Source organism: Chrysoperla carnea, chromosome X (genome assembly GCF_905475395.1).
Source record: "Chrysoperla carnea chromosome X, inChrCarn1.1, whole genome shotgun sequence".
Lineage (NCBI taxonomy): Eukaryota > Metazoa > Arthropoda > Insecta > Neuroptera > Chrysopidae > Chrysoperla > Chrysoperla carnea.
The window spans coordinates 31,555,980-31,582,845 of record NC_058342.1 but is presented as its reverse complement, the minus strand read 5'-3'; the positions used below and the strand labels follow the sequence as shown (position 1 = coordinate 31,582,845).

At 30.1% G+C, this 26,866-nt stretch overlaps 1 protein-coding gene across 1 annotated transcript in view; it reads left to right on the top strand.

The window, feature by feature from the left end:
* LOC123302747 (protein eva-1) overlaps nucleotides 1-20,006 on the top strand; it is a 294,696-nt gene extending 274,690 nt beyond the window's left edge. Inside the window, exons 7-9 of the mRNA XM_044885820.1 lie at nucleotides 8,064-8,207; nucleotides 12,047-12,310; nucleotides 19,312-20,006. Of these exons, the coding sequence (XP_044741755.1) occupies nucleotides 8,064-8,207; nucleotides 12,047-12,310; nucleotides 19,312-19,883 (980 nt within the window). The 3' untranslated portion in view covers nucleotides 19,884-20,006. The remainder of the gene's footprint in view (nucleotides 1-8,063; nucleotides 8,208-12,046; nucleotides 12,311-19,311) is intronic.
* Nucleotides 20,007-26,866: the final 6,860 nt, after the last annotated feature.

Genomic DNA, 26,866 nt, shown 5'->3' with positions numbered 1-26,866 from the left:
CTATTTAAGATTGTTCTCCCCACCTCTACTTTTCATACCTTGTTCATAATAAACGATTTGTCATTATAAGCGATGTCGTTTTCACTGATTTTAACTGTATTGTTCAGGCTTATTATATAAATATACACGTATTTGTTATGTATGAATAAAATACATTGCGCACATTGAATTGACTTTTGAAACCACAATTTACAATTTAAACAAAAAATAATTAGTTTTTCAAACTTTTAATTAATTGGTTATAAAAAATAAATAAAAACTGTTTTTTTTGTTGTTTTTTGTTGTAATATTACTAATTGAATTATAACACGATTCTATATCCAATTTTCACAGTCGAATGTAACATAGATAAATGAAAATCGTAATTATTGAAATAGGTTTGTCTATTTAGATATTGCGTGTCCCCCTATTAGCTCAGTTGGTTAAGGCGTAACCAATTCCGTCCGCTATATGCTCCTTGCTGCTTATAAATTTGATAATATAGATATCGCTCTTCAATCATTAATAAACTAACTATAGTCGTCTCTGTTCATCAAATGATGGATCTTCGATGAACTCATAATTAAATTAAAATTTTGTTTTGATATCATCGACAACCTTATATTTTTATGTTATTATTATAAACTACAAGATTGTCTAAATATTTTAGATAGTTTTTTATCACACTCTTTAGATTTTTCGGTATAGAAATATCCAATTGAAAAGGATAACCAATATGGTTCATCATTTTTTCAGCCAACTTTGAACGATTAAATAATAATAAAAAGCCCGATGACCTAGGAATTTTTTGTGATTTTTAGAAACCTTGTTAATTAAAAAAATGTATTTATAAATTTTTATTGCAATTCCTAGTATTATACAATCCTTGCATATCTCCTTAAAACAATGATGGATCATTATATAAAATTTCATCCCCTATATAATTAAAATTATTATCCTCTTTTTAGATCAATAAATCGTGGAAAACTTTTGCGAAATTATCAATTTTCTTTTGGAGTGTCGAAACATCATACTTGGAATTACCAGTGTTTCAGTCTCAATTGAATGGTTAATAATCGAGTATATGGAATGATTTCTAATAATATTGAATAAGTTTCCGCTAAACCTAGTATGATTCCATTATAAATCGATGATTCCAGTAAATTTCTAGATAAATGAATTGTATACTGTAAATGACCAGTCGCCAGATAATCGTAGATGAGTATTGTATTTGGGTATTAAAGAGTTACCATACTGTTCAATAATTTGATGTAGCCATTTGTGTGATAGTGAAATGCGAAATGTTTTACTAGGTGTTCCATGTAACTTCGGACTAAACTTAAGAAGATAAGCAAGGATTGAATAATACTAGGGATGTCAATAAGACTTTATAAATACATTTTTTGATTAACAAAGTTTACAAAAATCACAAAAAATTCCTAGGTCATCAGGCTTTTTAATTTTTATTTTATCGTTCAAAGTTGGCTGAAAAATGATGAATCATATAGGTTACCCTTTTCAATTGGATATTTCTATATCAAAAAATCTAGAGAGTGTGATAAAAAACTATCTAAAATATTTAAACAATCTTGTAGTTTATAATAATACCATAAAAATATAAGGTTGTAGATGATATCAAAACTAAATTTTAATTGAATTATGAGTTCATCGAAGATCCATCATTTGATGAACAGAGACGACTATAGTTAGAGTATTGACGATTGAAGAGAGATATCTATATTATCAAATTTACAAACATCACTTGCACACAATATATTATATATTTTTGTAGTTACGTAAAGTCAAAAATAATACATTATTTGACTACAAACCATGTATTTGGTTTATATGTATGTACCGTGATGGTCAAATTGCCTTTCAAATCAAATAAAAAAAAAATCAGACCCGCACGCCTGGCAGTCAAACTTAAAACATCCATTTTTTTCGTTCGGGGGTTATAAAGAAAAACAAAATTGAAGTATCTTGTATTTAATTAATATCGGAATACCATTTATGAAACCGGAAATCATCTACAATTTACATGAGACGTCCTATATAATTACTAAGCAGTTAGACAGACAAACAGACGGACAGACGGACAGATAGACAGATAGAGAAACAAAGACGTTCACATTAACAAATTAATGTATGCAAGAGACATTGAATTAAGATTATATCGATCTCTAATACTTGTTCATATTATTATCATTATCGTCATCAATGAAAGGCTTCATCAGAGTACGACATCAGTAGGACACAACGATACAATACACAATACACTACAATAATAAGGGTGTATTGTTCTAGAATAGGTACATCGATAGAATTCGTTCAACGAACGATAAATAAGTAGTGTAGACGTTTGTTCAAGTTGAGTATGTAAGAATCAATGAGTTAATCTTACACCTGGTGCATAGTATACAAATATTTTGCATTTACTATCCTTATCTTCACTTAGGCCACCCACTAAACACAAAATTCACTTCGATTTCTTTGACTTACTTCAACATGTTGTTTTCACATCATCTTCGTGCGCATCATAAAAATTCGTTCATAACGCGCCTGAAAAAAGTATAACTAAAAAAAAAACTTTGAAACTAGGTCAATAGGGAATATTCATGAAATTTAATTCAAAAATTTTTTTTTCCGTAACTTTATTGGCTGAACATTTCAACTAAACCATTATTTTATTAATTAATATCTTTTTAATTACTTAAAATTAATGAATAACAGAACTAATTCAGTGAGAGAAATTCAAATTTCTAAAACGGAAATTCAAATTTTAAAACGTGACGTCATAGTATCTTGTCAGACTTGTTGACATACTGTATGGTATTCATTACTTATATTTTGTATGGTATTACCATGGATATATACTATAATTACTACATACGTGGGTATGACACCTATAGTAAACAGTACATTGAACTGTCACCAATTGACAGGTCACATATTAATACGTCATCAACACAAAGCGCCAAAAGGATCGCGTTTAAACGCGATCGCCTGGAATTATGCCTTTCCTTAAAATTTAAACGCCCCTAAAATTGTGCCGCCCTAGCTCACGTGCCTGAGCCTAAATTCAGCACTGACTATGAAGCGATGATCAATCTACTTGGTGTTGAATGATATGTTAATTATGCATACTCAACTCCGATAAGTATTCATATTTTGTAGTCTGTCGTGAGTTTAATATGAATATAGTGAACGAACAACTTAAACATGATCGAATCGTTTACACATTGTTTCCATATATTAATCATATATATTATCTATCGGTTATCAAGTTTACGTTAATTATTTTAGTGGATTAGGTCATTCAATCTAATCAGTCTAGTTAGATTCGAGTATACGACGATACGACTTTACGAGCAGATTCAAAGAACAATGAGTGATTATATTATTTTCAGATTAACCATCAATTATGGTCCATTATGTATTTTAACAACGTACTTAGATATATTTTATAATTAACAGATTATCTTTTGTAAGTTTCTGTTGCCTGAGCTTTTATTTCTCATTATTTAAATCATCTTAAAATAACATTAAGGATGTATGCACATGACAACAATAATTGATTTAAAGGCTCAAAATTTTTCGATATTTGTCTTGGTTTTCGAAATATCGAAAGCCGAATAATTAAAGAAAATTTTCAATTTTTTACATTTTAAAAATTACACCACTTATCGAAAAATTTTAAACTTTACGTCTTATATCGTCAAGTTATAACATAATTGATATTATTGTTATTTTTTTTCCCTGAAATTACTTAATCTTCCTACATCCTTCAGAAGATTGAGAATTGAATAATACTAGGGATTTCAATAAAACTTTATAAATACATTTTTTAATTAACAAAGTTTCCAAAAATCACAAAAAATTCCTAAGTCATCGGGCTTTTTAATTTTTATTTTATCGTTCAAAGTTGGCTGAAAAAATGAATCATATAGGTTATCGTTTTCAATTGGATATTTCTATACCAAAAAATCTAGAGAGTGTGATAAAAAACTATCTAAAATATTTAGACAATCTTGTAGTTTATAATAATACCATCAAAATATAAAGTTGTAGATGATATAAAAACAAAATTTTAATTTAATTATGAGTTCATTGAAGATATCATTTGATGAACAGAGACGACTATAGTTGGTTTATTAATGATTGAAGAGTGATATCTATATTATCAAATTTATAAGCAGTACTTGTACAAAATATTTTTGTAGTTGCGTAGTATTATACAGCTAAAAATAACATTTTACTTGACTACAAAGCATGTATTTGGTTTATATGTACCGTGCAATAAATCGAAACTTTTTTATAATACTGTAGGTTTATAATCACCTGAAATTACTTAATCTTCATACATCCTTAATACGATCCTTATAGCATCCATGGGCAAATGTGGCTTAGGGAAGCCACTCAGACTTCTGTAACTAACACACGAGTAAGACAGTGATACCCTAACCAGTGTCAAGTTACTCTACGAGTAAGACAGAGAGATAACATTTTTTTTCTACCATTATTACTATGAGAGAAATTGAGATAGGTAAAAGAGTCGTATACCTGTCTCGCTTCCACCTCTATGAGCAATGCGGACTTGCATAAAGAGACACACAATAAACTTTATGGCAAGCAATATACTTATAACAATGGTGGCTTTGACTTAAAATAACTCGTCCACGCCTGCCTTATAGTGTGAGTGCCTGAATAATTCAAGAATAAGGTACAATATAGCTATATTCAAAAGTATTTTTACCAAATTTTTTTTGCTTAACATTCAGAAAGCAAGTTACAATTAGTTACAAAATCTTTGTTCTTACAGAGCATGTTTATAATGAATATAAATAGAGTTACAGATACCCCTGATAAATTTTCTCTTTCCATAAAGAGAGAATTAGCTCGTACAGATCGACTTCCTCTGTATTCAAAGTTTAGGTATGTATGTTATACACATATACGGAGTGTTCGAAAATTTCGAGACCCCTCTTTGTATTTAAAAAAATAAAAATGGAAAAGAGACAAAAGTTGTAAGATGAAACTTTTTAGGCTTTGTATACATGAAATATATCAAAGTATACTAAGTTTAGTCCCAAGTTTGTTACGCGGACAAAATTTTGTTTTAGGTGTTCATAAAATCACTTAATTAATACATTTTCGGTTGTCTGTCTGTTCGTCTGTGCAAATATTCAAAAACGAAAAGAGATATCAAGCTGAAATTTTTAATCGTGTTCGGGAGATAAAAAGTGGGATCGAGTTCGTAAATTGAAAATTTTAATAAAAATACGTTTAAAAGGACAAGCTTTTATTGTACTAAAAAGTAGAAAATAATTTTATCTATGATTCACTCATACCCGACTATTCGTAAAAGCTTGAGGCGCTTAGTATCAAGAATGAATCGAAAAATTATTAGACATGTGAAGTAGATGAGGCATTTCGATTCATTTTTGATATTTTAAATTTAGCGCCTCAAGCTTTTACAATTAGTCGGGTATGAGCTACTCATAGATAAAATTATGTTTTACTTTTTAGTACGATAAAAGCTTGTCCCTTAAAATTATTTTTTATAAAAATTTTTTTTAGTCATAATTTTCTAAAATTCAGTTTAGGTTTCGAACTTTTTGAACATTCTGTATGGTCGTATAGTAGGTAACGTCTATGAATGACTGCATGTAATATAAATACCCATCGCATATTCATTTATGTACAGGTATAAAGTAAAATATATTAAAAACTACACAATACGAATAGCTAACCTTTGTATTGGTTTGTGTGTGACATAATTCAGTGACCATTTGTTTATTTGTGTGACATGTTGAAGTGGTGACACATTCACACAAAGATCATACAAATATAGATTGGTTTCATATATGTATGGATATATTTCTAAATATTGCGTGTACCAAAACTCACGATAAAATTTAGGGACCATTCATATATTACGGCATGAGCCCAAATGGCCGAGCGGTCTTAGGCGTTTGCCTTGGATTGTTTGTCCATTTAGACTTAGGTTGCGAGTTCAAATCCAGGCAGCGGCAGGGTGAACAATTTATAATTAATGGTAGTACAGAATTGATCACATTATCGTCGCTTGGATAAGAACGAAGTAACTGACTCCACCCACATCAAAATGTAATTGTAAATATGTATGAAGTTAAAATAAATAAAGGTTAACAAATAATGATGTGGGTGGCCTCTGTTATAGGCGTATATGTCAGAGAAACGGAGGTTAAACCCCATTATTATTATATTACGCCATGTGTAAAGGGAAGGAGGTCAAAGAAATATGGCATTGTGTCTACTTGTCACGCAGGGGGTCAAAAGCTTTGCGACGTCACATGTAAAAAACTTTACTAAGGCAATCCATATTTATAAAGTCTATGTAGGTTTAAGTTGACGGCAAGTGCCATCTCTCTGTCATTCCTTTCCGTGCGTCAGTTGTCTGAAAGACCTTCGAAGAGTGCCACGACTTTTGACTTTTGAATATTTTAAAAAACACAATTATCCTTGAGTTTTGCTAAAATTTTTAAAAATTTATATGATTTTCAACTTTCTATCTTTTTTGGAGTAAATTGACACGAAAAGGTTGTCCTAACTTGCGCCTTCACGGGTAAACAGTGATGTTTTATATTTAAACTTTTGTTCTATCCTAACGGTATATAAAATGGGTAAAACGGATCCAAGATCCAATTGACCTATGTTGCTCATGAACGAAGTCAACCTGACTATCTAAGTCCGAGTACACTATAAAAATTTCAGCTCGATATCTTTTTTCGTTTTTGAGTTATAGTAATCACAGACAGATAGACGGGCAGATGGACCGAAAGACAACCGAAAATGAACTAATTCAGTGATTTTATGAACACCTATACCAAAATTTTGTTTCTAATATCAATATTCTTAAGGGTTTCAAACTTGGGACAAAACTTAGTATACCTTAACATATATTTCATACACAGGATATAAAAATATGTGATGTCACACTAAGGATGAGGTGATTTTATAAATGTGATCAGCTTTCACAAATTTGGTGGAGGGGAGGGTGTGTGTTTGTCGTAAACAATCATAAAATTTGTGTGACTGTAATTTATGGATGGTCACAAATCTGACTGGTCAGAGATGCATCTCAATCGATATCTTGGTCATGGACTATTTCTTGGCAATGAACTATTTCTTAAATTTCGCACACATTTAGTACACGATCCGTTTCTGAGAAATGCTTTATAGTAACCAAAAAGCGTTCTAAAGCGTTTTATTGACAAGCACTTTTAATTTTTTTTTTTTTCGGGACACCTTATGTGTATAATGTACAAACGAATTGCAATTAAAGTTCAATATTCAGTAGGTACACACTGAGGGATTCACTACCTCGATAATTCTATCTACGTCATGAATTATACACCATTGCTGCCTCCATAGTTCAATTACTATCCAGAGATTTATCTACATATTAAAAAAAAAAAAACAATAAATACAGAAAAATTGAACATTGGATTGTTATTTGATTTTTTTTTTTTCAATCTTCGTGATTTACTTTTCACCTTTATTTGCAAATTTCAATGTTAGTTTTTGACAATCGAGCTTTAAAAAATCGATTTGCTTTTACCATATCGAGCTTTAATTAGTGTTTTTTGAAAGAAAACACAAATCGTTATGGCAACCGACCTAATTCTGTGAATTGAAAAATATAAAATTTTATCGAAATTTCGCCACTCAATCTACAGAAAATGCAGTATTGTGGTTTCCAGAAATATTGGGTGAATTGGACAGAAATATTGGGTGAATTTGCAATATCTCCAAAACTACCGTCCCAATTGCGAATTCAACGTGATTTTTGAATTTTTTGGGTCAAAATTAGCTTATAAACTGAGTTTTGTCGAAATCGGAAATAATATTTTTTTCTCAATTTTTTGCAATTTTCTTAAGGGTCAAAATTAGCTTATAAACTGAAATCGGAAATAATATTTTTTTCTCAATTTTTTTCTATTACTGGCGAGTCACCCTCCTTAATCCACTAATTTTGATTAGTTTTCTTAAAAATTTAAACAGAATTGAAAAATAAGTATGATGTTGTTGATTGTTTCTAGGTTGTATGGTAAGTTTTGCAACAGAAGCAGTGATGAATCTATGTCATGGGAAACGTCGATGTACATTAACAGCTGACACAGCCACATTTGGAAATCCATGTCGTCCAGCATCCAGAATGTATTTAAAAGTGGTGTACACATGTGGTATGTTTTTCTGTTGATTGATTTTATTTGTAACAAGTTGTTCGTTTGTTCAACAACTTTCTACCTTCTACCTTCTAATATAGTCGAATTTAATAAGCTCGAAAATGTTAAAAACCCGGTCCCGAGTACTTAGCTCAAAAATTCTTTTTTCTGTAGACTGTAGAAACATTCATACTTTTAAAAATTGGAGGAGTTTTAGCCCCAACCCCCTCCAAACTCCGACAGTCAATAAAATCAATATTTAACCTCAGCCATTGGCTTTAGGATGTTTTACTAATCGCTATCGAATCCGGGATCTAAATTCAGCAATACTCTATTTCTATTTAAACGGCATGAATTCTATACAGCGTTGCATTGTTGAGCTTAGTTTGTATTTCAATTTTACCCAAACAAGTGTTTTTCGGGGAAATATAGCTTGAATTCGATGCTGGTGTTTGACATTGTTTAATTTAAACCTCGGTTTCGTAATCAGAGCCCTTAAAAAAGCTCGTCAATTGTGGAGGCAAAATATTCATATTATAGACGTTTCTTCTTTGAGGATTTGGGAGGGGAGGGTGACTTTGAAAGATCCCTAATTTTATAATGAAGACAGAAGTTAGTGATGATAAATATCTCTAAAGGTCTAAGGAATACTAAGAAAAATAATAGGGTATTCTACTATTTTTGAAAAAGTACTTCAAAATGTTGATTTTGCTAATAAAAAGCCACAAAAAATTTATTTCGGAAAAATACACACGCTTTCTTGTTAAAAACTTAAATTTTAAACTGTCAAAAACGCGGGCATCCAATTTGATGACTTAATTTCGGTAGCATTACACGAAATGACACAAATAAGTTGGACAGATATATTCATAGACATCTGATTATAATAAATATAAATACTTATTATCTATAGATATATTATACCCAGCTATCTACACTGAACTAACTGATGGTCTATGACTCATACCGATATGACATCACAGCAGGGATTGCCCGCGTTTTAGGTCACGTGATATACAGTTTTAAAATTACGATTTTTAATTTTAATATTATAAAAGAAAAATGTGCTTTTATGCCTCGAAATCAGAATATTTAAGTATATTTTTACATAAATTTTAACCTTTTTTCAAATTTCATAATTTACTTTTGATTAACGACATTTAACAGTATTTTCCCGTTTAGTTATTGGACTAATAGTTTTCACTATAATCTAACATGTTTTGCGAATACTTCACTCTTGTAACAAGTTGTTAGTTGTTAGTTGTTAGGTGTACTCCGTGTCGCTCCGTCGTCTCGTTACTTCTCGTTTCAATTATCTAATCAAACATGTGAGTCCACTCTGCTCTTTTTTTAATTTCATTATTTACAATTGTTTTATTTTAGTAAAATATTGTTTATTTCATTTAAATTGGCTTAATTAGCTTTAAAAATCAATTTAATTCTCGAAAAAACTTCGAACTCAGCATTAGCAAACAGATTGGCGTAAAACTTTAGTTTATTTCTTCTCCTTTTTAATTCTTGGTTTCAGAAATAATTCACTGAAATTATTTCTTCCTGTGAACGTTCTTCTGTTATAAGGTTTAAATAAACACAGATTTTCTCGAATTTTTCCAAGAAATATTTTTTATACGTAAATTTTTAGAAATTTTCTCTTAGAGTAAATAAATTGTTGTCTAAGTTTAGTCTAATAATACCTTCTGAGAGCACTGCAAACATTTAGAGGCTCAATAGGCTTAATTAGATGTTAAAAATTAGTATATGTTACTTTAAAGTGCTGAGGTCGGGGAAATAAGTTTAAAGCAATGAAATTTAATTCAAGATCTTTACAATCAGTGCTAAGATCAAATACGACATTTTATTGTTGAAATTATTAAAAAATTTATGCGATAGTTTCGAAGATGTCTCATTTTTCACTTAAATAGAAATAATACACCTATATATATTCGACAACAGTTTACGAATTTAAAAAGAAAAAATCATTTTTCAGAAAGAAATAAAGAGTAAATTTTAATCGTCTCACTTGGCTTTGAATTATTAGAAGTTTTACCCACTCCAAAGCAAACTTTGCTAAATTAAATTTCCGAAATGCGCATTTTTTCCCGCGTAATTTTCATACTATGAAATGATTCTAGAAAATTTTTGCGAATTTCCTAACAAATGATTAGAACACACAATAAATTAATTTCAGTTGAACAGGTAACAATTTAAATAAAAGAATGTTGATCAAAAGTTTTGTTCATTTTCTTGGCAAAACCTACAAAAGTCGTTTCTTCTCTTATTGATAAGTTCAGTTGTAAATAATAAAAGAAAATTTATCTGAAATACGTAAGTTATTTTTATTATATCTAAGTTTTGTGGAGAGTTTTTTTTAACTTTTTTTTTTTTTTTTTTGTACAAATAATACCGGAAGAACAGAGATATTTAAAGGATCTCATTGTTGTCAATTTATATAAAATAGTTCATAAATAAATTCGTTCTCGATAACGGCACATCCATGATGTGCATTCAAATGAATGAATGTTTATATAAAAAACAGACTGACAGACAAACAGACCCATCATCGAGGTATATATTGGGAATAATGATTTATTTCAATAAAAATTGTATACACAATATATCGATAAAACGATACTACAGAACGTCCTTTCTATTTTCCAGTCTTACCTCCGGGAAGGGCTACCAATTTTATCACTTTTACCTAGAAAATATGAAAAGCAACAACCTTAAGATATGAACATCTACGATAAAGAGCTTCATTTTTCAGCCCCATTGGTCACGAAATGGTCATAGTTAGTCAGTAATTATGATTAATTGGTCAGCAATACTCCCATTTCTATTAGGAGTTTACATTTCGAAGTCATTTAGAATATTTTAGAGGATCAAATTCTTGAATCGAAGTGATCGAATTGGTCAAGAAAGGGTCAATATATTTTAGTTATTTGTCCAAATGTGACGTCTTAACGACTCCATTTTTAATAAGAGTCCTTTTGTAATAAAATGTGATATTCTATAAAAATTAAAATTTTTCTTAAATATTCTGATTTTGTGTCATAAAAACACATTATTGTTTTATTATATTAAAATTAAAAGTCGTTATTTTTAATTTGTATATCATGTTATCAAAAACATGAGCCACGTACATGTGACATCATATAGGCAAAAATAATGAATTCATTATTAATTTGTTGATGGCTTTCATAGTAATTGTAGGTTATGTTACCATCAACTTTATGTATCAATTTAATTTAATTTGATTGCAAGCAAGAATTTTTTCATAGTTGAATATATTATCGAGAAATTTGGCTAGAATTTGGGTTAAGCTGACATTTTCAAACTCCAAATTTCGCAACTAGAGGAGATATAAAAAAATGGAGCTACGACGGCATGTAAAAAATTGTACCTACGTTAAGTTAGATTAGAGTGGCTGTCTTGGAGTGCGACACACTTAGACCATAGGGTCCTTTGTGATACCGAAAGAGGGTTGGCACAACTCCGGCCACTACTCCATGAACCATTTGGAGCTGTTTAAAAACAGCGGGAGTGCTTTGACGTTGACGGACTTCAATTCGGTGAGGTTGTCAATAATAGGCTGGCTCAGGTAAATTCATCTCGTCGTGGCAAGAGCTGGGAAATGAGAGAGAAGATGAGACATTGTCTCCTAATCCTCGCCATTGGGACAGCTTTAATTGTAACTAACTTCAACATGTAGTTTTCATGTCACCATGTGCGTGCGCATCATAAAAAATCACTCTAATTTTTTTTTCTTAGCAAGAGAGTGACACCCGATACCCAGACAAACTATTGGAGGGAGTTATAAAGTCGGAGGGTAACATTATATTGTTATTGTATGTTGACAGTACCACGAACAGTTTTAAAAGAAATGTATGATTCACCATTGGAGGAAGATGAACAAGATACAGTAATATCCGTGGAAGAACCCATTGAAGATTATGATAGAAGTACACCCGTTGATCAAGAGTTTTATCAGGAATCATTTGCACAGCCACCAGTTACCAAGATTGAGGTCAATCGTTACAATAACAACAACTATACAAGAATATCACCGCAAGTGACAAGCACAGGAACACCATCGCATCGACGGACCAAAGATTTCGATACAAGTAAGTCCATTACCTTATACACCATTTTTATTTCTTATATTATTTATATATATCTTTATCTTTTTTTACATTATACCATATGTTCTATCATTGTTCAGCTTCGATGTTCATCTTTTATTATATAATGCTTGACTCAAGAATGTTTCCAATTTTTTTATTTCCAGAACAAAAATAATTCGATTTATATGTGCAGGCTCAATTATTTTTTGCTTTGAGCATTCTATAAATTACTCAACATCGATTTTTGCGATTGTGATGACTGTTACATTTTTCTTAATCAGATAAAATTTACAAGTGAAATTTACAAAAAAAAAAAAAACAGTCAAATATTTCGGGTACGAAAACTTAAACTCGCACTGAAAAATATTGAAGAAGACTATCTTTTTTCTTAAGACTTTTTCTAAAATGAAACAATTTCGAATAACATCGTCAATTTTTTAGTTTTTTCGGATACGGAACATCGCTGTCTGCAGCGATGCTACAGACAGGCACACGCACATTGTGGTCAAACCCCATTTCTTTAGTTCGCGGGTTGAAAACAATTTTTAATACAGGCTTCGCTCAGGAAGAAGGAGAGGCGCAATGGAGCCTTTGCCTTCGCAGGCATGTGCTCCATACTAAAATTAGTACAAAAATTGCCCTCGATAGCGATATCTATGGACTGTATTTTGCTGGCCTCCCAAACTTTGTTTACTTAACCCGTCAGTATTCATGCGTCAATCGTTCGGTATTCTTCAGTGTCGTAATGAAAAATTTGCTCACGCATTCTGCAAATCATAACCTCTACATAATTTTATATAAATTTATTTTTGAATGCACTAGCTTATTAAAAATAGTTTTATTAGGTAATTATTGAATGATGTTTGAGAGTGAAAACTTGAATGTACTTGAAAATCTGGTCTAAACCTTGGAATTTAAGTCTCCAAAGCATCCAGATTTAAAATTGTCAAAAGTTGATCGTAAAAATCGTTGAGGAAAATGTAAAAGATACTTTCAAACAGAGTTCCGAAACTTAAGCTTAAGGGTAATTCAACAAAGTTTATAGTTTTATAATTAAGCTTCATGAATTTTGAGCTTAAAAGCAGCATCACGATCGTAAAAATAAAAGAATATTTTTATTAAGTTGTGTTAATTTTTCATTAAACATGCGGTACATTTGGAAAAATTTTATTAACTATTCAATAAATATTTAATTTATTTTTCCTGTAGAATAATTATTTTCAATTTTCGATGATGCCGAAAATTTTGTAATTAAAATTTTTATACAAAAAAAAAAAAAAAAAAAAAAATTTATTAAATACATTTTTTATATTTTTCAATAAAAATTTTTTTTAACACAAAATTAATTAAATTTTGTCTCAAATATAATTCTTTGATTTTTTTTCATTGAAAAATAGAATTTTGAAGTAAAATTAAGAGAAAAGTGTTTTGGAATCCATTTAGAAAAATTAGTTTGCGTGAAAGTATTTTAAGTCTAGGGCTAGGTACCAAAATTCAAGTCTAGAGAAAAAGTCTTTCAAACAATTTTAAGAGGCAAAGAATCTGCTACAAAGTTCTTAAATGATTATCAAAGATCATGACTGATCCCAAACCAAAATGTGGCTGTAAATGAATGTATAAGTGATGGGACGAATCTTAACTTTCAAATATAGCGCTCGCATATTGTTATGTATAAGCATAAAAGAGTTCATCGTATAAGTCTATAAAAAATGTACTTCAGTTTGTTTTGATTTGAGGTTAGTTTGTTATAATTGGTTAGTTTGTCCAACAGTGTTTTTAAGTAAAGCACATAGTGGTGAAGTTTGGGCTTAACGCATGTTAAAAAATATTCATTCACGGATATTCGTCACATCACTTGTATATATATGTAGTAATATTTTGTATACTCATTTTCAACTCATTCCCAAATGAATTGTGGCTTTGAATGTTACTTTTTGGGGTGGAGGGTGGTTAATTCTCTAGCGTATTCCACATTTTATTTTTTCTGTATGTATAAGTTTATACTAACTCTAAATTGTTGGGCTACTAAATGCTATATTTGAATAAAATTGTTGAGTCAAGAAGATATACCTAAAATTTACTTGATATAAGTACCGGGTGTTCAAGTCAATAATAAAATTAAATAAAAAAAAAACCTTTGATGCAAACAAGCAACCAATCTCTCTTAATTTTATTACAAAATCATTTCCGAATTGTATTGCTATATAAACCTTCATCACAGTATTTAGAGAATACTGTAAATAACAATTTTTCTCAATACACTTCTCGATTCATAAAAAGAAATGTTTTTTCCCCTTTCGCATATATTGGAAATCATTACGTCACTGATGTCGGTAAGAAATATTTTCATGTAATATTGCAGGTACTGGCATAACTAATTTTCAACTACGCCGAAAATTTCATTCGTTCCCAACTCATTTCTCTATTCAAGTGTTCCAATATTAGCAAACCAAGTTCTTTTGATTTGCTCCAATTTTTAGAACTATTCAATATTTCTCAAAAGAGACGAAGGTGGGTAAAATGATCCAATTAGGTTTTTTACCAAACAGTTCACATAAAATATTGTTCTTTTTATCACTAAGAGATGGGAGAGTCATTTTTTACGTTATAGTTTTCAATACAAAATAGGGATCATTTTGCCTAATAAAAACGGGATCATTTTACCTGTAACGATATTTTTGAATATCGTCATAAAAACTGGCCTCAAAATTTATTAAACGCCTAGGAAAATATGATATAATATTATTAAAAGTCAACAGTAAAGCAATCAGCCGACGAAAACTACCACAAAAAAAGAAATTTTACGTTGAAATTTATCTTACCATAGATCAAAAGCAGTTAATATTTTTTCACTACGAAACACTAGATAGCTTTTATATCGCCATAAGTCTTTAATCAACGATTAATTTGAGCACATGGAAGCCACATATCGATAAATATTAAAAGATAGGGATCATTTTTCTATGAAGGATCATTTTGTAACATAAATTCTTGCAAAAAGAATTTGTCGGTAACGAATAAGTTGTCGGCATCAACATTTTATATTTGAAAATTAATATCATCGACGCTGGCAATATTACTTGAAAATATTTGTTGGAGACGCTGGTCACGTAGACATTTTCCACATATTATATAAAATAATATAATGAAAACTTTTTATTTATTTATTTATACAAATCTCACAAGCTTTTATTATTTACTTTATGTTTTTTCACCAATCACATTCAATTGACACAAAAATATATCAATTTTGATAATATTGAAGTATAAGAGATGTCGATTGCTATAAATACTGCTTGGCTAAGGTTGACATTCATTAGATAGCTTTTATCGATACTAAGTATAAAAAAAGAGAATATGATCATCATATTCTGAATTAATAACAAAAAATATTTATAATAAATCATTATTGTACCGGGCGGCTGTTCCAATATTCGAACACTTGTTTTAAATTTGAACACAAAATGATTTTGAGAAAAATATTTTCTTTCTGTCTTTTATACCTCAAACTATCACGACAATTAGCGGAGAAAAAAATGATTCTAGGAAATTACTCCTTTCAAAAAATTTCACTTTACAAATTGTTCCACACGGTAAGAAATTCAGAGCGTTTGTTACAATACTGGTATAGTAAAGGGACAGTTACTCAAATAAATAACTGATAATAATATTACAGTACATAACTATGGCGTTATTTACAATACTGTATGATATAAAAATATTTTGGCGCCACTTACGTTAGTAAATAGTTCGGCTTAATTGCAGATGTCGCAATTCTACTTGTTTTTCCCGCTATGAATTTTGGCGCGTTTATCAATACGCATTTTTCAACTACGATCTCACTTAGTAAAAACGATATGTTTGTTATCACACTGCTCGGCACTCGATTATTCTTAACCTATTTTGTCATTTTAATAAATATTGCTGGTATGCCATTAGTAGCATCAGTGACATTACAGTGTTAAATAGTACCATTCGCCAGAAGTATTGTGGACATCACCAGTCAGTATGGGGCTGACACCCATACATACATCGGCTCATGCGCTCTAACTGTTACTCATGTTCCGAATCCTTTAATTGCAAAATCGTCTATGTTTACAAGTTTATAGCAAATTAAAATAATATAATCTTTGATTTGGATGGATATGTTGTTCTCACTCATTTTTACCAGGCGAAAATGATTGGACTTAAGAAAATTCGATCAAATTTTCGGTTCTCGAAATATCAGTCAAATTTTTTTTCAAAATTTTTAAACTTATAGATTTACATTTTCTCAATAACATTTTGTGTTTTAAATTGCATTTCATAAAAGTTTTTACATAAAAATTGATATAAATAACATCACATTTGAATTTGACTTTAAGAAACAAAAACAACAGAGTGTCCTAAAAATAAGGAACACTAGGTACACTTATTTTTGAGACATTTGGTAAAAAAGCAAACAATTTATGTTTATTTTTTTCATATTTAGTTTTTTCTTTTTTGTTTTGAATTGTTTAAAATTACAGCCAATTCAGAATCATCATTACCTAAAGTATTTAAAAATCAGTCCCAAATGTTCCCATCATATCCATCAAAAAATCAGTACACATCGTCGACAACAGATCAAACAATGCAAGGTGACTCTGAATCAAAAGCAATCAATGACGCTGATCAACCATTCACTAAACTCACATCCGGCGTTCTGGGTATTGTAGTTTTTGTTACACGTAAGTATTTCAATTACAAATCCGAAACAAGTCGAAACAATTCGATCCAAAAATTTAATAAACAATCCAAATATTTTATATGCACAATTATTTTATTTGTAAATAAATCTAACAGATTTTTATTTGATCAGAATCCGAAAAATCATTGACAATGAAGCGTGGATTCAGAAGAAGTAATTTCCCAAAAAATTAGTCAGAAACTTCTAACCTAATCGTCAAATAGTGAAAAGTGATTAAAACAGACTATAATCTTGAAAGTTATCCCATTCCCTTATTTTTTTAATATCGATTTCCTTAAGTAATAAATAACTATAACAGGAGATGTTAAATTTCTTTTCACATATGTGTACTTGCGTAAACCGTTCGGTAATCTTTAGTCGCGTGATGATAGATTTGCTCACGCATTCTGCACATGAACTAATAACACATGAACTACAAAAGAATATAATAAATTGTGTGCAAGTGCTGCTTATAAATTTGATAATGTAGATATCTCTCATCAATCATCAATACTCTAACTATAGCCGTCTCTGTTCATTAAATGATTATAAACTACAAGATTGTCTAAATTTTTAGATAGTTTTTTTATCACACTCTCTAGATTTTTTTATATAGAAATATCCAATTGAAAATGATTCATCATTTTTTCAGCCAACTTTGAACGATAAAATAATAATAAAAAGCCCGATGACCTAAGAATTTTTTGTGATTTTTAGAAACCTTGTTAATCAAAAAATGTATTTATAAAATTTTATTGAAATCTCCAGCATTATTCAATCCTTGCATATCTCCTTAAAATGAAAGACTACAAACCACTGAATCCATGCTTGTATCTGTTCAATGATGACTGATCTTACGCGTTTCAGGACTCTTTATCGCGCCATTCTTTTAAATAAGCATATGCGCTCACTTTCAAGTAGTTTTCTAGAGCTAGAGAAGTAATCCTTTTTAAGTGGGCGTCTATGCGATCGAAAAATGTCTTATATATCAAATTTAAATAAAAGAATCAATTTGAGACAAAATTTTGCATGATTTTTTTTTTCAAAATAATCAAAATTCATCATCGATTTTTCTTGTAAGTATTGCATGAAACAGATTCTAAGTGTATCGATAATCGTTTGCATGATTTTAATAAAAGCACGATAAAAACACCGTACATTCTGCTCTAAACATCGCCCAAATTTTATGAATCACTTATTATATCACAGAAATTTTTGATTAATTGGCAAAGAAATAAAGCACTAAAAAAAAATCCATCTTTTTGAGCGGTAAGACGGATTAAGATGCGGTTTTATGCATTCAATTCGTGAAGTTGTCTACAAACTTTGTGAGTAATAGTAATGGAAACTAAATATCGATGGAAATGAGTCTTACTCGTGGGTTTTTGGGGCCACTGAACTCGAATATCACAACGAAAAAGACGCCTGATTTATCTAGTAGCCAGGACCTGTAGTATATACCTCGCCTCTTGATGTTTTACAAGAATATGTAAAGTTTTTTGTCCCTGGGCGTCACCCTTTCGCCCACCTCGGGAGCCATTTTCATAGTAATATTCATATATTCTTGTAAAACTCCAGGAGACCAGATGCAAACTGTCCGGCTTGAGCACCAGCTACTTCGGCGACCATTATTCACAAAGTTTGCACTTCTGAATCGAATGAAAAGAAAAAACTGCATTCCGATTCGTCTTACTACTAAAAAAATCGACAGTTCATTCCTTTATTTCCTTGACTATAAACGAACCGGTATTTTTTGATCATATGATATTTTATCAGATATTTCATTTAAAAATAAATTTTTACTTTGTCCAAAGAACAAAATCTTAAAAAGACGTGATATCGTAATGTGATATTTTTTACTGAGTGTTCTCAATAAAGTGTTACATATTTTCATCTTGATACAAAAAAGTTATTGAAACCTTAAAACCATATTTACTTAAGTTAAGGTTAAGTCAAGTGTTTCTAATATGCTTAAAATTGGCATAAGAACTTACTTAATCAATATTCAATTGTCAACTTGTAAATAGACAATCAGAAAATTCAAATTTTTCGCAAAAAAGTCCATTTATAGTTTATTCGAAAACCACATTGACAACCAATCATCAGCCTACCTGTATTCTGATAAAATAATTGAAAAACATGAAAAAATGTTCAGTAAAGTAATGGATCTTTATAGAATATAGATAAATAAAATTTCTTGCTAAGATAAAAAGTAACGCTTTATAGAGTACACCCAATATTTTTTATGTATACATACCGATAAGTATATGTTTTTGATGAATTTTTCTTTCAGAAAACCAAGAACGATTCTACTTAATCGTAATAATAAGTGTATCAATATGCATAGTGATTGTGTTAGGATTATTAGGTGCTCATTTTATTATGTCACGTCGACAAAATCACGACGATGGTAAATATCAGAGTAGTGGGGGTGAACATAACATGCCACGTGAATTCGTTGATGACATCAGTGATATCAATGACGATATTGCACTTGGAACACCCTTACCAATCAATTCGGCAAACACGTTACCAAGATCGAACAGTGGTATGCAAACCAATATTATGATGCCGCCACCTCCTGCCTCACCCATTGTTGATCATACAAATGGTAGCGGACAAGGAGGAGTACAACGGAACACCATGAGTGGAGGTGGTGGGAATGTGTTTGCTGTAAGTACATTTGGTATAGATGAACGTCATCATCAGCATATGCACCAACATCCGCCGGGTGCTGGTCATATTGGTTATGTGATACCACCCCCAGATGCATATCAAACATTTCAACGACACCATTCACAACGTGGCGAAGATCTACCACGAGGTTTAGCTAGAGCACCAGATAGTCATTACTTCTATGGATGATCTCCAATTACGTATGTTGCTGTCAGTCGAAATAAAGTGCCCCCGTCCACAGCATCGATCTCTTGACAAACCGACCTCGACTCTGTTGAGATCACTTCACATCACTCAGAGTCTAGAATGTGTTTATCGGCTAACAGAAAGTATTTTTGTTAAATCGAAAAAAAACAAAATTTAAAAAAACAATTTTTTCGTTTTGTTTTTAAAAAAAAAAACAGGGATTATAATAATTATTTATTGTTAAAAGTTGTGTTTTTATGAAAGACAAAAATATTGAAAAAAAAAAAAATACAGTTTTTAGTGGAATGAGTTTCAGTTTTAAAAATTTTTAAATGGTGAACTTTTTTAAATTTTAACAAAAAATTACGATGACGGATGTTTGTCATTTTTTTTCAAATTTTATATAAGTACAGGGTGTATTCGTTTTAAAGAGTATATATTATTAAATATATGTTATACACAATTTCTTCACATTTGTGCTTCAGCGATTTTTTAGTATTGAACAGCTGGCGAAATATTTTCTCTGAAATATCCTGAATCTTAAAAGCTTAAAAATCGAAATAATAAAATCCCCCCGTAACTATATTAATATATAATTTGATACCTCCCACATCTAAGTGTCTCTGTATTGGTGAAATAATTTGATAAATATATATATTTTTTTGTTTTCTTTATAAATAAAGACAACAAAATATTTTTTTTAGTATTCGCTACCCAATTAAATCAATTTACAATTAATTTTTGATTTCATGAATCTATTTTTCCCGTAGCCACATCTCCCAAATCAGGCCTCAGATCGAAATTTGGTAAAGACTTTTTCCATTTGTCTTGATAAGCTTAATTTAGTGGTATAATTTTCTCCTATCAATAACAGAACACTCTGTATATTCCTGAATTTTGGGCTTAAGGACAGTTTGATATATTTTGTATTAAACCTAGGAAATGTGAAGAAATCGTGCATTATTCTGTGACATTATCGAGACTTCTCCTTACTTGAGAAATTTTCACCTAAAATTGTCACAATTACAATAGGGGATTCGAATTCGGGAAAGGAGAAGCCTCGATAAAAAAAAAATACAAACCAACTGTTTTGGGTTTTTATAAATAACAAGTAAACAGTATTCATAACCGTCCGCCTTCAAAAAAAAAGAAATCCCCTGTTCTCTCATCGACTATTCTTAAAAAATAACCAATAACAGTATGGTCTGTATATTCAAATGTTGATTGACTTTAATGTTCCTCTCAAAATAAACCATATCGTGTACATCCATCGATTCTCAATTTTTAATAATTAATGTCCAATTAAAAATAATCCTTCATGATATTCATTTTCGTTGAATGAAATAAATGTCTATTGACAATACGAAAACCATCAAATGTGAACACATTTACAGAAGTTTGTCTAATTTTTATAGACACAAATACAAACAGTGGCGGATTTAAGCAGTCAGTAAAAAAGCAGGTGTACCCAAGACCAGGCTTGGGCGAGTTTTTTTAAGTCGAATTCACTATTGTTATAACTTTATACACACATGCGCGTGTTTATACAATTATTCAAAATATTAATATTCGCGCTTTGTCTGCTGTGAGACAAAGAGACGCCTCGTTTACAGGTGGCAGGTCGTTCTCAAGGAGGGCACAGAGGACTCTTTGTCTAGGTGCTAGGGACCCACTTGCGGTACTTTTTTGTTTTATTATTATTTTTAACACTTTCCCCTACTGACTGAATCAAAATAGCTTGCTCAGAGACGAAATCCATCCTTTTCATATTCCAGCTCGTCTTATGACGAATAAGCTTTCATTCTTAGGACATAAAAGGATGATTTCTAGAAAAAGACAAAATAGCGCGCAGTGAAATATCACCTTGAAAGATAAAGTAAATTTTTACTTTGAAACAGGGTTCCCTATTGACATAACCCCCTTGCCATTTGTATGTGAATCCGCCACTGTATACAAAATACTAATGGATATGTGCTTACGAAAACTAAAGTTGAGAATCACTTATTTTATTTTTTTTTAAATACATTTGACGTATATCAATCTGTTTTTCGTTTTTATAATATAAAAAATATGTAAAAAATAAAAATGTCGACAATATTTGGAAAATTGAAAGTTAATTGACAGAATTTGACTTGACAAAAGGTTGACATGTCACACATAATTAGAACGAAATTTGAATGTTTTTTTTTTATAAAGATGGCTGTTTTATTGAATGAGAAAAGCCGAAGAATAGTGAATTTCAATCATTCGAGCCAAATGCCAATGAGTTTAGAAATATCGTTTTAAATTAAGAAAAAAAAAACAGGAATTAAGGTAGTACGATCGGTAATAGACTTTGCATTCAGAATTTAATGAAACTTGGCATAGTTGTCCATTATTATATCATAATTAACCAGTTCAATTCTTAGGGGCCTTTAGAGAACTGACAATCTGAACGTCCAGTTTTGTGACTTTCCATAAGGATCACTGTTAAAATATCTTTCTCTGAAGGCCCCTAAAAATTGAACTGGTTAATTATGATATAATAATGGACAACTATGCCAAGTTTCATTAAATTCTGAATGCAAAGTCTATTACCGATAGTACTACCTTAAACTGTGGCCCCAAATTCGTTGATTGCGCATACAAGTCGGAATTTTTACTTCTACCTCCCTTGCTTTCGGTTAAATGTGCTAAAAACTTTGGAAACTTAAGCTTTGAAGTTTTTTTATTAGTTTTCTTAGAAATTGAGAAAACTTACGATGTAGTATATGTAATTCTAACTTCGAGGAAAACTAAGAACTTTGTTCTAGAATAGAAAAAGTTTGTTCTAGAATAGAACAGGAATGGATATGTCATAAATTTACCGAAAGTTGAATTGATTGATGCCATTTTCAATACGGAGAGCAATCAAATTCTTTTTTTTTTTCGGACCAATTATCAACAACTGTGTGATTTCAAATTAAAAAAAAAAAAGAGTGGCTGATACCCTGCCACTTTCTTAACTTTCAACACCAAGCCCAAATTAAATAATCCCTTTTTCCTCGTTACTTTCATGAAAGGTTAGAAAGAATTCCTTGATTTAACGAAATATTCAACTCTGTGACATTTGGCGAAATTTTTTTGTAGTGAAAAGACATATATATTTAAAATTGAAATAAACAGCGCCCAAAAAAAAAAAATTAATTTATATGTTATGTGATTAAATAAATTATCTATATTAAGTGCCTACGCCTCTTATTAATTATAAACAATTCAATAAATAAATTTAAAAAAAACATAGTTTAAAAAAATAAAAATGAAATTATTTGTTCATATACGTAAAAAAAAATAATACTCGTTACTCGATGTAATATGCAAAAAAAAAAATAAAAAATAAATAAATAAAAATAATGAACGTAAAAACTTTCAAACTACACTGCGTCAATTTTTCCAAACTACACAGTGTTTATTGTCACCCGAAATTATGTAAAGACTTCTCAAATCTTATATGGAATTTAATGTCGCCATTTTGTTTTCTTTTAACGGTGTTCATATAATTTTACATTTATGTCGAGAGTACGTTTTCGCCAAGACATATTTTGCCAGACTGCTGAGAATGTTAAACTCCGAGCCGAAATTTTGATGTGTTATACTTTCAAAAGTTCCAAACACGCCTCTCTAATTTGGGGGATGTGCTGTTTCATCTTCGGTTGGACTAGCAGTGAGAGTTGAGACTTGGGGTGAGTATCTTACTTGAATCTCTTCCAGACTATATTCTTATCTGCTTTCCAGCGAAACCAAAGTCAATTGAAGGAACTTGGAAATGTTAGCAATGAAAGAAGACCCTGTTGAGCTTTTATGAATTCTTTATAAAAGTACGGAATATCTTTGATAGTTCCACATGCAAAAAAAGTCCTATGACATGTCAAAATTTTAGCCATTCTCAGCCAGGTAATGTGTTGCCGATAATGTGCAATCGATATTAAATACCCAAATTATGGACACTATAAGAAAAGAACCGCCCAAAATAAAATGAGAACATTTTCTAAAACTTTTATAAATTTTTTAAACCAGAGTGGAAAATTCCGAGTTCTCATAATAGTGAATAACTGTCTTGATGTACAAAAACGAAAACTTCATATCACTTCAAAATATGGCGGTTCTTCCTCCGTGAAAATAGTCTCAATATACTTCCTCAAATTTTATTTAATGACCAAAAATAAAAAAATCAGTCATAATCCTAAATAACTGTACAAAAAAAGAAACGTAAAAAAAAACTTGAATGTTACCTATTTTGAGGATAGGTCCTAAAATAATTGCTAGGATCTTGTATTGTATATGTAGATTTTAAGTTGAATGAATTATTGGTAGCTATACAGAATCACGGATTCACTTTATTTTTGGATATAACATTATAATAAGAGTAGGATAATTATCTCGTAAATTAGGCCTCAGATCCAAATTTGGTAAAGAACATTTTCTTCTTTTTTTTTCTCAGCTTATTCAGGAAGCGGGAGTTCTGCAGTCAATAATAGAACACCCCGTATACATACATAATTAAAATAATTACGTACATTTTCGAACTGAATTATTAACATTTACTTTCACAACAGTGTCAAACCTGAGAAAAGCCTTAAGGGGCCAACCATAAATTACGCTCCACGATAAGGAATGTGGAGGGGATAAACTAAATGTGACTAAGGGACAGGGAGAAAAAAAAGCAAAAAATATAAACAAAATTTGGATGATTTGTGTTTCAGTCAGGTCAAATTCATATTGAATTTTAAGCGTTTAGTTTCGTAAGATGCTTGTTCCCCACCCCAAAAGTGACTAACACGCCTTCAAATGTTTTAACTTTCAAAAATGGATATTTCGATAAGTTACATCCAAAAATAGGTGGAACTCTGATTCCGAATAGATACGGACTTATTATATAAATTATATTATATAAAAAAAAAAGGAAATATAGAATAAAAACCTACAGGTTGCTCCATTAAAAAAGTTACATTTGATAAAAAAAATGTATATTAATTGATTTTTTTTCGATACTATAAATGTTATGTATTTCATAAATGGAGCACCTTGTATACCTTGTAAACATAAATATTATATTATATATAAATTATTTAAAAAAAGTAAATCAAATTTGATGAGAATCTAACTAAATAAATTTCGAGATAAAAATTGTAAATAATCTATATATATTATTATAAAACATAATATATTAAATATTATGGAAAAGTACTAATGTATGTCATTTTTGTGAAAATGGAAAATATATATGAAAAAAAAAAAAATCATTTTTAAAATAAAATGTAAAAAAATTGAAAACAGAAATAATACTTGTATATATTTTTTTTATTTTATTTCATTTTTTTTTTAACATTATTTACCTCCTTTTTTACAGAATTATAAAGGCCACCATAGATGTTTCAGATTTTTTATCTTAACGCACAGTGAAATGAATAGGTTGATCTAAGAACGGATGTATTTTTCACATTTCTCTTTTAAATGAAATTAGATGGTATAACTTTTGATATCGGTTGCATTAACAGCGTTTATCAGTGTGTATTTCCAAAAAAATGTGTGCGAAAATATACGATTTTAACAAGTGAAATTTACAAAATTAAAAAAACCCCGACAAATTTTTCGAATACAAAACCCTAAACTCGGACTTGAAACATAGCTAAAAACACTTTCCATTAAATTATCTATCAAACGAAATAAAAAAAATCGGTTCATCTGTATAGGCGCTACGATGCTACAGACAGACAGACACACACACACACACACACACACACACAAAGCGGTCAAACTTATTACACGTCTTTTTTTAGTTTGGGGGTTAAAAATACAAGCTCCATGAGGACTTCCGCAGTGGCTAAAAACAGGCTAGTGAAGTAATATATAAGTGATACAAAATATCAACAGTTATTTAATTTCTTTAAATTGTATAGGCAATTTTATTATAGATATGATATAAAAATTATATACTGAACAAAATTAAATCTGAATATTATTTCTCCAGCTTTCATTCTTTTTTTCATGGAGTTTCTATTAGAAACTGAAGAAGCATATCATCAAAATCAGAATTCGGACATGTGACTTTCTCCTTCAGCCCTATGACGAGAAATTCCTAATACGTCAGTAGTGATCAGTAAGCAAACGATCCGAAATTTATACTTTTTTAAAGTTTTTTTCTACCTCGCATACAGAATTTTTGCATTTTCAAATCCCCTAATCGTGATCTGAGGGCTTGAAATGAATTGAAAAAGCATCTTTACCACTATGAATGGTAAATATTTTCGTAATTGGAGAGGGGGGAGATGCTAGGCAGATAGATTTTCATTAGCAAAGGATCCTGATAAGTTTTTGTTGGTAAGTATATGAGGTAGAAATAATGAACGTCTAAAGACTGCTACATATTTCCCTCATTTTACATACTTTCATTTTCAGTGAAATTGAAGAAAACATGGTTGTCATTCAGTGCGAGGTAAGTGTTTGAAATTTTTTCTAGAAATTTTATTTTAAAAAGCTCATTTTACATATTTTTAATATTGTCAACAGCAAGAACAGTTATTTCATTCTTTTTTGTTTTCCAATCTACGTTTCAATAAATTTTCAAGTATGTTTCAAACTATCATTTTCTAACCATCATTAAAAATATTATAAAGACACCACAATACCTCTATATACAAATTTGAATGTTATACATAAAGCACTCATTGGTTTACAAAATCTTATATAAGGTGTTCTGTTATTGATAGCAGAAAATTATACCCGTAAATTAAGCTTATCAAGACAAATGGAAAAGCTCTTTACCAAATTTCGATCTAAGGCCTAATTCGGAAGATGTGACTATCGAAAAAATAAAAATATTTGTGCATTCACAGACCTATCAAACTCATTAAGTAGGTGTCACTTAGATAATATAGAGAGGACTATCATAAAACAATAATTAATTGTAAATTGATTTAATTGGGTAGCGAATACTAAAAATAATATTTTGTTATCTGTATTTATAA